Source organism: Lontra canadensis, unplaced genomic scaffold (genome assembly GCF_010015895.1).
Source record: "Lontra canadensis isolate GAN:19392208 unplaced genomic scaffold, GSC_riverotter_1.0 scaffold9, whole genome shotgun sequence".
Taxonomy (NCBI): domain Eukaryota; kingdom Metazoa; phylum Chordata; class Mammalia; order Carnivora; family Mustelidae; genus Lontra; species Lontra canadensis.
The window spans coordinates 14,532,382-14,545,706 of NW_022631003.1; the positions used below are offsets into that span (position 1 = coordinate 14,532,382).

General features: G+C 45.4%; 1 protein-coding gene across 7 annotated transcripts in view; it reads left to right on the forward strand.

Annotated features, from left to right (window-relative positions):
• GRIP1 (glutamate receptor interacting protein 1) overlaps window positions 1-13,325 on the forward strand; it is a 663,043-nt gene that overhangs the window by 642,348 nt on the left and 7,370 nt on the right. For all 7 annotated transcript variants that reach the window (XM_032854882.1, XM_032854884.1, XM_032854883.1 and 4 more), the window contains one exon: window positions 2,192-2,425. In XM_032854882.1, coding sequence (XP_032710773.1) covers window positions 2,192-2,425 — 234 coding nt within the window. The remainder of the gene's footprint in view (window positions 1-2,191; window positions 2,426-13,325) is intronic.

The window sequence follows — 13,325 nt, forward strand, 5'->3', positions numbered from 1 at the left end:
AGAACTCTTTCTAGTGGCCAAGGCTCAAACCAGTATCTCCCTACCATAATATTGAAGTATTTTACCTCCAACATGTTTCCCACTGGTCCCATGAAAAATGAATATAAAAAATAGATGTTAACAAAACCGATAATTTGTCTAAGTAGGTAAAAAGCCATAGACGGATGGTCACCACTGCAAGAAAATAGTCACTGGGTGCTGTCACTTACAGTGGACAGAGATATGCTTTCGGTGAGTTAAGTGCCATAAAATAAAGGATGTCCCATGACCCCCAACAAAGCCAGTAGTCAAAAGCTTTCCATCTTAAAAAGGGATTTAATTGAAATAAACCATAATATGGATAATCCATTTGGTTTATTTTTTTTAATCTCCTAAAAAGTCAATTTTATATGTTTCAACCAAATACTTGACTGGGAAGCAATCCAGCCTGGTAGCAAGAATAAGGGTTCTGGAATCAGAGTGTGAGGGCTGCAGTCCCGGACTGTTGGGCAGCTTGCTCACCTTATCCAGGCATCCCTTTCCATGACTGAGGTGGGGAGGTATGGTAACTCTAATTCATATCATAGAGACTCATCACAAGTATTAAACGACCTTCTGTAGACACATATATGTCGTACTGAGCATGTGTAAATGGTCAATGACCAGTAAGGTTTTTCTTATGATTAAAATATTCTTTTTCAAAATTATCAATACAATAACTGGTCTAGTCAGGATATTGATGAAATAACTGGTTTTGTTCCTTTTTCATTGGAGTCGTAGGTATACGTACATGTGTGCCCATACTTGGCTACAAGTCAAAGATCTTATTACTAGTGTGTGTGTAGCCAAACACCAGGTGACTTGGAATTACAAAATCTTAGAGTGATAACAAATGAGAACTCGATCACTTTGCAGTGTTCCCTCCTAATCAGTAACTTTAGATGGTGCCCTTGGCTCATTTACTACCTGGGTGACCTTGAGTAAGTCAGCCTTAGTTTCTGCACCTACAAATCGGGAGTCACAACAGTGGCCATCTCAAAGTTGTTGTGTGGCTTAAATGGGCGAACACAAGGGCTCAACAAATGATACTCTACTACTGTCAGCATCAGCATGAATGTAAACCACCAGTTCACAGTGTAGCCAGCAACACAGATGCAGAGTTTGTTTTCTGGTCCTTTGACTGCAGAGGGACTCACCAGTGCTGGTTTGCCATCGTTCAACCATCCTACCAAGGAGGGTGGAGCTGCCTTACAGACATGTTTTCAGAATTTTAGCATTTTCTAACCATGAAATGAACATCCTCAACATGACATTAATTTCAGATGCTTTTTTAGATTCACTTCCAAGATTCAGTCCTATTTGGGGTCTTATCTTGCCTTTCCTTGCATATGAACTTATTTGACCTGAGCCAAAAGCAGGCACTTAACCGACTGAGCCACCCAGTTGTCCCACACATGAACATATTTGAAACTGAACAAACCTCCCAGATCACTGGTAAAATCCAATCCAGGTTTCCCAGCTTTTGAGCAAAGGGTTGAATCCAGCAGCACAATGAGTGATTGCTCTTTGGCCTTTGAGGATCTCCCACAAAGACTATTTCTAAAAAATGTGGACCTACACCAAATGGTGTGGAGACCTAGCTGGTTCTACAAGCTTCTGAGACAGGCCATGTAGCCGAAGGAAAGACCCTGTACCAGTGGGAGGCGGGCCTCATTGGCTGTTGCCTCTCTCTCAATAGCCCTGTTTTAGCCCATTGTTACCTCTAGGTGGGGCTAGAGGCAGCATTGCCAAAGAGACTGGTTCCATTGAAAAGTCCTTGGTCCATTTCTGTAAGATATATTGAAGTTGCTTCATGAATCCCATCTTTAGAGACCCCTCAGTGGAAAGTTAATGCTTGAAATGTAGTTTGCAGTAAGCAAATTTTAGAGCTTTTCAATTTGCCTCAAAACTGCCAGGGGTGGTATTTGATTAAATAAACCCAGTGGCTTAAGTACTTAAATTGGATTTGAGATGTGCATTATAAAAGTCACTTGGAAAGCATTTTCCCAGACTTTCATAGGTCAGTTAGTACGTCCATTCTCCGGCCTTTGGTTGTGCCCCGAAGAGTCTGTATTTTGACTGGGCAGAAGGAGAAATGTGCTTAGTGTCAAACAACCCAAACCCTTTCCTCAGTCCTTGGCTTAACTGTTTCTGAAAATTGTCAATGCCACAGGCGACAATCATGTCGGGGAGCACGATGAGTCTGAATCATGAGGCCCCATCACCTCGCAGTCAGCTGGGGCGACAGGCCAGCTTCCAGGAACGGAGCAGCTCACGGCCACACTATAGCCAAACAACTCGGAGCAACACCCTGCCCACAGATGTGGGCAGAAAGTCTGTCCCCCTGAGAAAAATGAAACAAGAAATCAAGGAGATCATGTCCCCGACTCCTGTGGAGCTGCACAAGGTCAGGATGCTGTTTTCCCTTTCCTTCATCCCTTTTAGTGGCCATTCTGTCCTGTGTAAGTGCCTGGGTGCAAGCATGGGAATGACGCTCTACCAAGGGCTCAGCCAGGGACAGAAGCCAGAGCCTAAAGGCCAATCATCGAAGACTCTGTTCTCCAAATGTGATCTTCGGGAGGTTGTCCTGTAGAGCAGGGACAATTTGCTTTGGAGCTGTGAATTTACTAAAAGTTGATTTATGGCCAGACTCTTCTCCGAAAAGTGGGAGGCTTCAGGATCCTATGGAGTTTAGATGAACTGGTTTGTCATTCCAACCTCTTTGGAAGTGGGAGAAGGATTTTCTAAGTGTCCTACACTTGCAGCTTCATTGAAAATGAGTTTCGGGTTGAATGTAGGAGTGCTTACTCTTTAATCTGCCGCATTTAAACAAGGCAGATGTAAGAATCCTGGGGCGAGGAGAGCAGTGGTCAGGGGTGTCTCTGATTTTTTTCCATGGAATTTATGTTTTATTTTTAGTTAATACATAAGGATGTATAGACAGCCATAATCTCACCCTACTTTTCTTGAGGACCAAGACCCTCTCTGTAGTTGATACTCTGTTAACGAGTAATCATTTATGTCTTACCCAGAAAAGCAAGTAAATGTTAGATTGAGAGGAGGTAACAGGCCAGCCCCTCCTTTTTTTTCCCTGAAGTCTTCAATTTCCCCAAGCACCCTGTAAAAGATACTTTATATCTTCTTAAAGCTATTTATTTTGCAGCTGACAAAGGATGTAGTAAAAGAGAGACTAGAACAGGAAGTTGAGTTCTGAACCCTGTGTTCCAATCCTGGGTTGATTCTTTTACCACTCATTCGCTCATTTCATACATATTCTGCACATTCAGTTACTGACCCAGTGTATTGTGCACCCCTGAGGGGCCCAGAGTCTAAGGGGGAGACAGTCTGGGAAACAGTAGGAAGAGGGTGAGGTAGGTACAATGAGAGAGGCAAGACTCAGCTGCCTTGGGGGACAGAGGGTAGACCCTCACCCACTACAGAAGAAACAGGAAAGGCTTCTTAGGAGTAGGTGTGGACCCTGCAGGAACGTGGAGGACGGGAGGGCATTCCAAGCCCAGACAGACGCTTGTGCAAAGGGATGGTGGCATGTTGAGGTAATGCAAACATCCCAAAGTGACCAAAGCCTGGAATTTAGAGCCTTGTGCGTTCAGGGACACTACAGACTTACAGAAAAACAAAGAAGTGTCAGATATTTTAGGGTGGGGACGCAGGTATAGACCCATGTCACAGGTTACCTAGTTTATCCAGTTTCCCTGCATTGAGGCATATATTTGGAACACACCAGCCACCACTGCCTGTCAAATGACCTAAGATGCTAATTGACAAAGCCCACGAGGAGGCTGTAAGGTCCTCTCTGGGGGTTACGTAGCAAAAGCTATCCAATCCGTGTGAGTTCAGCCATACCAGGAAGAAGTGAGCCTCACCCGATTCCCTCAGGTGTCTAAGAAAACTGCCCACCCTTCTTCTCCAATTCTCTTGCCCAGGCCCCTCCTTCAGCCCCAAAGGGAAAGGACACCAGCATGTATTGAGTTCCTATTATACGCTATTTTCTTTATATTTTTAGCCTTTACAACAGCCCTTCTTAGCAGATATGTATTATCTCCATCTATAAGATCAGGAAATAGCAGGCATAAAATAGAGTCATTTATCCTTCTAGAGTGAGGCACTTGCCTCAAAGGGAGAATACTGATAGCCACCAGTACAAAGACCCGTCAGCCCATCCCTCCTGCACTGAAAGCATTTAGCGAAAATACTGATGAGAAATTGGGTGTGCAAGTCGTTAGAGCTGAGGTTTTTAAAAAAGTGCCTGTGCTTAAAATCGATGTCCTGTTTTTAAGAAGGCCTCCTCCACATCCCAACACGATGGGTGGCAGCGTGTGGACTGGGGGAACACTGTGTGGCAGAGTATGACCAGGAGGCCACCGGCTCACACACACAGATGGGCCAAGACCTAACCCGCGGGATGCTTCTTTTTGCTTTCACTTCAAACAGTCCCTTCAGTGGGGACAATAAACGTGTCTCCCATGTAGCTTCACTTTCCTTCTGAATCAGTCCCTAACAAAAGAGGACTCTCAAAAGGAGATGGAAAAAAAGATCTAGGGAAGTGAAGGCAGCGGGGGAGTATAAGCTGGCAACATGGAATTCTGGGAGTAGCTGTCTGCTCACGTCCTGGGTATATTTTCCTTTTGTAAGTGATTCAGTTACTCTATCGGGCCGTCCACATTTTGGCTGTTAAGTACGTTCTCCAGTGCTGAAGTGTGTGAGAGAAGTCACTCGGACCACTGGTTGTGCTTGTACTCTGCACGTGGGTGACTTTTGAACACCATGGGATTGCCTGACGCCATGAAAAAGGGCAGTGACTTGTGGATGGACTTGAACTATCCTCCCAGTGGGGTGCTCCTAGCCTAGAGTTTGTTTTTTAGCCTATTTTTCCTTTGTAAAAATGAGGGAAAGGCACTCTGGTGGGTGGTGGCATGGGGAAGGGCCAGGGAATTAGAAAAAGTTCCTTCTTCAAGTTGAAGATAATCCCGAGCTGGGTTTACAGCTTGATGGGTGGAATGAGGGCTGGTTTTCAGTTCCCGGAGCCCCCTTTGTGAACATTTCCAAATGGATCTGGTAGAGGAATTCCCAAGGGACTTCAGAGACCAAGGTCGAGGGGCCGGATGAGGTTGACGGTACACCAGGCTGGGTGTCATGAGAAATACGGCTGTTGGCCGCTTGGTGAAACCTGTCTCCTCAAGGACAGGTTGCAGATCTGTTCCTGTCTGAGCCAGCACCTCCAAACTCATACTGTGTTTCATGAGAAGCTGTATCAAGAAGATGTGTATGAATGAGCAAGTATCCATCCTCATTCCTGGGGAGAAAAAAAAAAAAACAAAAAGCAAAGGCAGTTCCAACTCTGGCTGACGGGTTACTAACACCATCTTCAAACATGAAGAACACAGTGTGGGCTTCTCTTCCACTTTCTTGAGTTTCAACTTCTTTCCCTGGTTTACCCATGAATTTCTGCTCAGGCCTCCATTCCTTCTCTTCCTTCAGACCTTCAGAAAGTCCCAAGCTTGGGTCAGGGTCTCTACGGTTTTCTTTCATTTCACGTCATCTGCTGTATCTGAGGCTCTTCCAGGTCTGGGCGAGTGTCTGCATTCTCTCCTAGACCCCAAAATCTAGTTGTCCTCCATGACATTGGAACCAACATGGAAACACAGCCCCACTTCCTTTTTCGGCTGTGTGGATGAGGAAGGAAGTTAGAGCTGGCAAGATGATTTGATATTTAGTAGGGTGGTGGGGGGACGGGGGCGGAGGGGGTCACAGGGAACTGACACTTGGGTTCCCTCAGTATTTGCTGGCTGAGATGATCCGAAACATGTCTTACCTCCCAATTCACGACATGCAAACATCCACATTCATATATGAATGCATCCAGAACTTGACTGCACGGTTTATGCCAAACATTTTCTATTTTTTCTTTGTTCTTTTGTCAAATGCTATCATATTAAGCTGATTTCAGAATTTATTAATGGGTCTTAATCAAAAGTTGGCAGACTACTCCCTTAGACAGTAGTTTGCAGTTAAAAACCTCTGATGATCTCCCCCACGGTTACATGGCATGCTTATTAAAATTCACCCCACCCAGACTTGCCTGCTCAGCATTTTCTGGGACTGCAGTGGATTCTTTTGTGCCCTAAGGACTGAGGATCATGCCTTTAGGTTTTGCTAAAGAAGTTGATGATTCTGTTTCAGTGAAATCATGGGCAGCAGCGGGATAGCAGGGGAAAAAGGAAATGAGGTTGTATCTTTGGCTCTGCAGCTTCTGGGTTTTATCTTCAAAATGAATTCTGGTTTGTACTATAGCTTATCCCAGCCAGATTCTTTCTCTTTACAGATAAGGAGCCTGTGATCTTGGCTATAGTTCATTGATAACCCTGCATTCCCTTCTGATGCTTAAATATCCTTTATGTCCACTTAATCTATTTCTGAGATGAAGTCTCGCCTTACTTCTTTGCATACTTTGAAGCAAAAAAGATTTTTCTTCTGTAGAGTAGAAAGTTCCCCACATTCAGAACATTTGGCCTTTTTTTTTTTTTGTCATGTGAACATTTCCTTTTGCCCTGTCATTTGTGTTTTTAAATAAAATCATATTCCGTAACTGTATATAGTTATTTGTATTTACATTTTACAGAAAGGTTTTTAAAAATCCTTTTTCAGCATCTACATTTATTTATGGCTGCTGGTGGCACGACCCAGGGACATTGAAATCACCTGCTAGGACCCCCTTTATTTCTTATAGCTGCTTTGGCTGCTCTCAACTTTTCCCCGAGCCAAGTTCAACTTGCATTTTCAATGTATCTGAATGCTTTGAGAGGGGAGCTTTGTTTTTCTTGATATGAGAAAGTTGTTCTTGTCCTTGTAAGGAGTGTCCCTTGAAGTGCCTGATGGCGGCTTCCTGTGCAGTGTACTCCCCGAGTCGAGAAGAGAGGCTTAGCCCCAGGAGGAAATAGGAAATGGCAGAACGTATCTTATTCAGACACAAGTGTCTTTCTTCACCAGATATTTGGAGTTGGTACTCTAGATCAGATGAGTCTTCATGGCAGGCCTCGACCTTCTCCAAATAGCTTGTGTCAAATTGTCTTACTGTGGAAGTCACAAGAAGCTAAAAATGACACACTGGATAGACGCACCTTCTGCTTTTGCCTACCCTTCTGTGCTAGCTCCAGTTTCTCTTCCTCCAGGTGAAAAGGGGTAAATTAGAAAGAACACAGACTTTGTCGTCAGGCAGACCGAGGTTTGGTCACAGTCTGACAGGCATCAGCCATGTCCCTTCTCGGAACCTTGGTTTTCTCCTTTAGCAAAGGAGGGGGCAGGATCCTGCTCAGGTGAGGAGCCTTCACAAATAGCATTGCCCCTGGGGAAGTCGCCGTCCTTCAGAGTCTCACCTCAGTCAGGCAGACACCCAGAAAATGAGGTCTCCACAGCCTCCCAGCCTAAAGAGCGGATTCAGCCTCAGAGCCCCCGAGATGGAGATGTAAACCAGAATGGAAATCTGTGTGCAGACAGATGGATGTGTGTCTAGTTACCAGTCACTACCTCAGTCTGATGAACATATGCTCTCCCTGTAAAACCAGGGCCAGCTGATCATCAGAAGGTTGTTGGGGGAACGTGGAATTGTAGAATAAGGGTTGGAGTCTACATTATATGCTTTAAATAACAGTCCTCGGAATGGATTCCCTCAGCTTCCTTTGTCTATGATCCTATTAAAACATACAGGGGCAATGCAATGTAAAAGATATAGTTCTTTTTTAAAAAATATTTATTTGAGGGGGGAGGGACAGAGGGTGAGAATCTTAAGCAGACTCCAGCTTGGGGCTGGTCACAGGGCTCCATCTTACAAGCCTGAGATCATGACCTGAGCCAAAATCAAGAGTCAGTCACTTAACACTGAGCCACCCAGAGGCCCCAATATAATTCTTAGAGAAATGATTAGCTCATGTCAAAAATTTTCCTATGCTTGTTTAACCCTATGAAGGGGAATGACCATGGGATGATAAAGCTTGTCCAAAGGGATGATAATGTCTCAGTCAGTGGTGGTGGAGGGGAGGAGGGAAGGAAGAACACTAGAATAAGATTTCCAGGCTGGGATTAAAGCTGCCCAATGACTTATAGAGAAAAAAAAGCCAAGCCTCTGAGGTTACCTTTTCATCTGCAACTCTACGTGGCCTACTCAGTCTGCATCTCACTACCTTTTAGCAAGTTGCCATCCGCCTTGGCTGGGCCTGAGCTCTGAGCATTAGAAATGTAAATCCCAACAAAGTTACAGCCCCCCAGACCCAGATGACCCTCAGGCGGTGTCAGGTCTCCAGTGTGCCTTACTTCCTAGTTTTTGATCTTCATCTTGGCACTTGGTCAAGGACCTCTTCAGAAATGTTAATAGCTTCCCTTAAGTCTAGCTCTGGCTGGAGATCATGCATATCTTCCTGATGTTTTTATGTCTCTCTGTGGTGATCAAATATATTCATTTATAGGTTGTAAGATATTGTATTTTATCTAGGATGTTCACTTACAAATGGCATGCTCTCTGAGGGTCACTCTGGTCCCCTGGTCCTTGGAGAATAGCCTGCCCAACATCTTCCTTCCCCACTGTTCTGTCCTCTGACCTGTCTGGCTATCGTAAGGAGTACATTGATAATGGTCTTGCCTAGGGCTTGTCTCTTTCTTTCCCTTAGATAGACACAGAGCTCTCTCCTTGTTCTGAGGATCTTTGACGTGTCTGACCACAGCAACACCTGGAACAAGGAATAAAATCGAGACTATCAGCACTCAGTGCAGCAGGGGTCTGGTCTGTTGTATATAACTTGTCATGCTTCCTGAATGGCAGCGAGATCCTGGCCCTGAATTCCCACAGGGCCAGGGGATGAGCAGAAGGCATGCCTCCCACCCAGCGAAGCAGGTGGCCCCTGGAGCGAGGAGGCCCATAGACCTGAGGAGAACGGAGGTCGATGGGGTGCAGAGGGAATCGGGAAGGGTCAAGAACTGGAGGAGAACTAGGCCAGGGCAGAGCTGGGAGCCTGAAAGCAGAAGCAGAAGGAGCAGGTGCCGAGAAACCAGTGAGCAGTCCTGAGAAAAACCCTGGAACAGAGACTCTGCCAGCCAACTAACTTGGCGGTGGCTGTGGCAAGGGGAAGGGGCTGGGGGCAGGGTTGCTGGGTGAACTGGGGAAAGAGACCCTGGGCCCTGGGGCTTCCATTCAGTTTATCCCAAAGATGTTGCCAAAGTTTCTTGGTCTCCTTATGGAAGAATTCAAGAATAGATGACACACAACATGGTGGAGAAGTGACACAGACATTGAAGTGTATTAAAGTGAAAGTATACTCTGGAGATGTGAGATTGGACGAGAGAGAGAGAGAGAGAGAGAGGAGAGAGAGCTGCTGTGCCCTCTGGAGTTTGGGTTTTTGTCTTTTATTGACAGTTGTTAACAGGGGGTAGAGATGCAGAGTTTCATGTGTTTCCTTCCTTCCTTGGTCAGGGGTTTCCTGTCATGGCATCCGCCATCTTGGGCTTGTCTGGTTTGGTCCAGCTTCTTGCAGAGTGCTGCCAGGATGGGCCTCTGACTTTCCTGATAGCTGTCCGTGACTTCCTCGGCACTGGCCTCCAGACATCCTGTTAGAACCTAACTAACTGCCTTCTCTGACCACAGAGTTGGCAATAACTAGGAGACCAAGGTGCCCATGGCTTGGTGTGATCTTCTGGAGAACCTGGAGACAGATCTAGCTCTTTTCTGTTTGATGTGATGTGAAATGGTGAGGTGAAGTTGCTCTGACATGAATGGGGGAAGCAGCACATAAATCCACCTTAGATCCTAAGAACTGCAACACTCCCGTGCCTAGGACTCGGCTCTCCAAGGGCCCAGTCAGCCCTTACTTGCTCCTACTTAGAGCCAGACTCCAAGCTACTGAATCTCTCCTTGTTGAGCCTCTACTTTTCAAGCCTGTGGTGCCACATGCTTGCCAGGAAGCAGCAGGAGGCAGTGATTGAAGCAGCTGTCCCTTGCTCTCCTCTGCCAGCGAGGCTCCCCAGACAGGAGGGCAGCAGCTGCCTTTCCGGACCCAGCTTGTCTTGATGCCCACTTTGAGTGGCAAAAACTGAAGTCACTTCCTCTTGGGCTGGAAGGATGCAGTTGGGAGGCCATACCTTTTTTTTTTTTCTTCCAGCCCCACAAGGAATATAGGATTATCCTCAAAGCTAACATTCCTTGAATTATCAGGTTTAAAGGAAGAGAGCTGCCCCAGTGGTGTCTGTAAGAATAAATCCAAGTGCCTGGTGATTTATGGGGAAACTAGTACCATCTCTGAGAAATAGGTGTTGGTTTGGCCCTTAAGGCATCAGGCCAGGGGCTGAATGGTAGGAAGGCGGCCAGGGCTTAGAAACTGCTTCTGCAATAGCCATCACTTGCTGTGACTTGCTCAAGACAGTAGACACAATCACCTTTAAAATCCAAGAGAGGAGAATTGCTTCTGCTACTTAAAGATTTTCACGTGTGTCAAAACTGAAAACAGAAACATTAGGATTCTACTCTTTGCCTTGAGGACATTGTTCAGACACGTGAATAGACTTGCTTAGAAATAGAAAACAAGGCACAGCTTGCGGTGTACCCTTTCGCCTCCCGTTAAAGCTTCTGTTCTCGGGAGGGTTAGAAGCAATTGTACCGTGCACTGGCGAACAGTTAAAATTGAACCGAGCTTTGTAGAACCACGTTCTTGCCCAGAGTTAATGTTCCAAGAGTCTCACTGGCCCTTCTCAGAAGAGGAAAATCTAGCCTTGGGTTCATAGCCCAGGTTTTGCAGCTGAATCCTTCGGTAAGCACAAAACAGAGACCCCACATGAAGAATCTTGATTCCCATGAGCCAGAGTGGACCACGAAGAGCTCTCAGAGCAGGAGTTTTTGCAGACGTTCAGGGAAAGCCACAAAGGGGCCCCGATCAGAAAAAATGTAGCAGGCATGATCAATTATTCATCTTTAGCTGGTTGGGCAGTTGGAAATGGATCAAGGCTGCCTGACCAGTTAGGAGATTATATGTCCAGGGGAAAAAAAAATGACGATGTAGGGGAAGGAACACAGTAAATGAGGTCAGATACTTTTCCAGTACTGCCTCCCAGAGCTTCTGCATTACAACTAGACAGGTACGTCCATCACCTTTAAGAGTCAGTGTTCTCATTAGCAGGAAGGGAATGATTCTGCTGCACAGAGTTATAGGAGTTCAAAAGCAATCATATGGAGGAAAGTGCCTGGGTAAGGAATTCATCTGTGGAAAAAAAAAAAAAAAAAAAAAAAAAAAAAGACTTAAACCTTGGAATCCTTTGGATTCTTTTTAGATAGGAAATAAATCAGAAGTAACTCCCACCAATCTCCAAAGAACAGGAGGGCAGCAGTGACACGGCACAATTTATTGTCGCTGCTGTGAGAGCGGCCAGCTGTACTCCCCATTTTTGTGAATTATTGATTCCAGGAATCTTATCTGTTGTGTCACTTTAAAATTTCTTTTTTGTTATTGGCTCTCTCCAGGAGATCAATGGAGTTGGCTATGAAAATTCAGTTTCCTCTAACCTTAGGAAATCTTTCCAGAGAAACAGATTCATCTCAAATGTAAACCATTGATTATCCTCTCATCTTGAAGAGTTTGCCATCTGGTCTAAGGCTCCGAAACACCAAGCCTCTCAGCCAGCAACTCTGACCTTCAGTGAGCTAATCTGTTAACCTGCTGCCGCTGACATCCAACTCCGAATACTTTCGTTAATGTATTACCCCCTGACTGGTGTTGGCGGTATTTGGTGCCCCTCCTGAGTTCTGGCGATGGAGCTGACATCCTAGAACCAGGCCAGTTGAGCAATGAAGAACTTCACTGTTATTCCAGGCCCACACTAAATGTTACCCCCCACCCCATGCAAGGCTACTGGTTCACTATGTCAGAAAACCGGTCTCAGATCGAAGAAGTGGGCTCCTTAATGTCCATCGCAACCCTAGGCTTTGCAACCCTCACTTTCGGAGGCACTGAGAGAGTGGCTGGGGCTGTAGGGCATTTAGATGCCAACCCATTTACTCATCCAGCCATGATGAGCACAGTGTCCCTAGCACCTTCCCCTGTATCTAGCAGCAAGTGAACAGAGAAGTAGGAGGCACCACCCTCTAGAAGCACTGATTTTCCCTGCCCCAGGCAGGCTACTTGTCACATGGTGAGAATGCACGCAACTAGAAACAAAGATGCATGCGGGGGAGAAGGACAAGAAATCCCACAGAGAAGGCACAGGCAAAGCCAAAGAGGGCCATAGAAGCAGCAACTTTGAGCAAAGAGATTTCATCTGCCAATAAAGAGGGCCCCCAAATGGCAGGCTATCACCAATCCTGTTAGCTATTTCTTTCTTTTCCTCCTCCTCCTCCTGCCTCCAATTTGGCCTTCCTTTCCCATTCCTCCCTCCCTTCCTTTGAGAAAGTAGCATGAGGATAGGTGTGGGGGGGAGGGAGGGGACTAGAATATAACCTAAAAATGTTTCCTCCAATAAAGGTGCCTTGGAGGAGTGGCTGATTCCAGACTGGAAGCAAGGAATATTCATGATGAGTCATGATATCTTGAGTCAGAAAGCAAAGAAGTTATCACAACAAATGAGTCATATCAAAAGGACACAGAAGTTAACATGAAAGACTCCCCTTAGCCAAAGATGAGAAAATTTGAGCACACAAAAGAATAATGATGAAAATTACTTGAAATACAAACATCTATATGTAAACCCATGTGTTCGTAGTGATACTTAATGAAAGTCATCCCCCCGCACACACAAAAGATGTCTTTGGGACACCATTAGAAGTGTTTAGTGTACTAATGCCCTATACTAAAAAGGAAAGAAAAGAATTAACATTCATTCTGCCTTTCTGGCAGATCAGTGTGCACATCAGAATAAAAAGCACTGTTTGAAGAGAGGAGAGTTCTTTATGAAAGAATTCTAGCTAACAAATACAGAAGATATTATAGGATTAGAAAAAGACTATCACTCTGTAAACCCTAATGAAATTATTCAGACAGTGGTCATCAATGGTCAAAAACATTTAGATGAGAGGTTGATGGGGAGCCTTACAATGAAGGCATTAAGCTGTCCTCCCCTGGACCCACCCAAAGTGGAACAACTAGACATTGAATCATGTGATGTCATAGGGAGCACCCTGTCACATCTGTGATCCATTCACATCCCTCTCCACAAAGCTGACTCTGACTCCAGTCAAGGACCCAGGGTCACTTCCACGTAGAGGAACACAAGGACTGGAAGAACACAGTGCAGGACAAATACAGTTCCCGCAATGA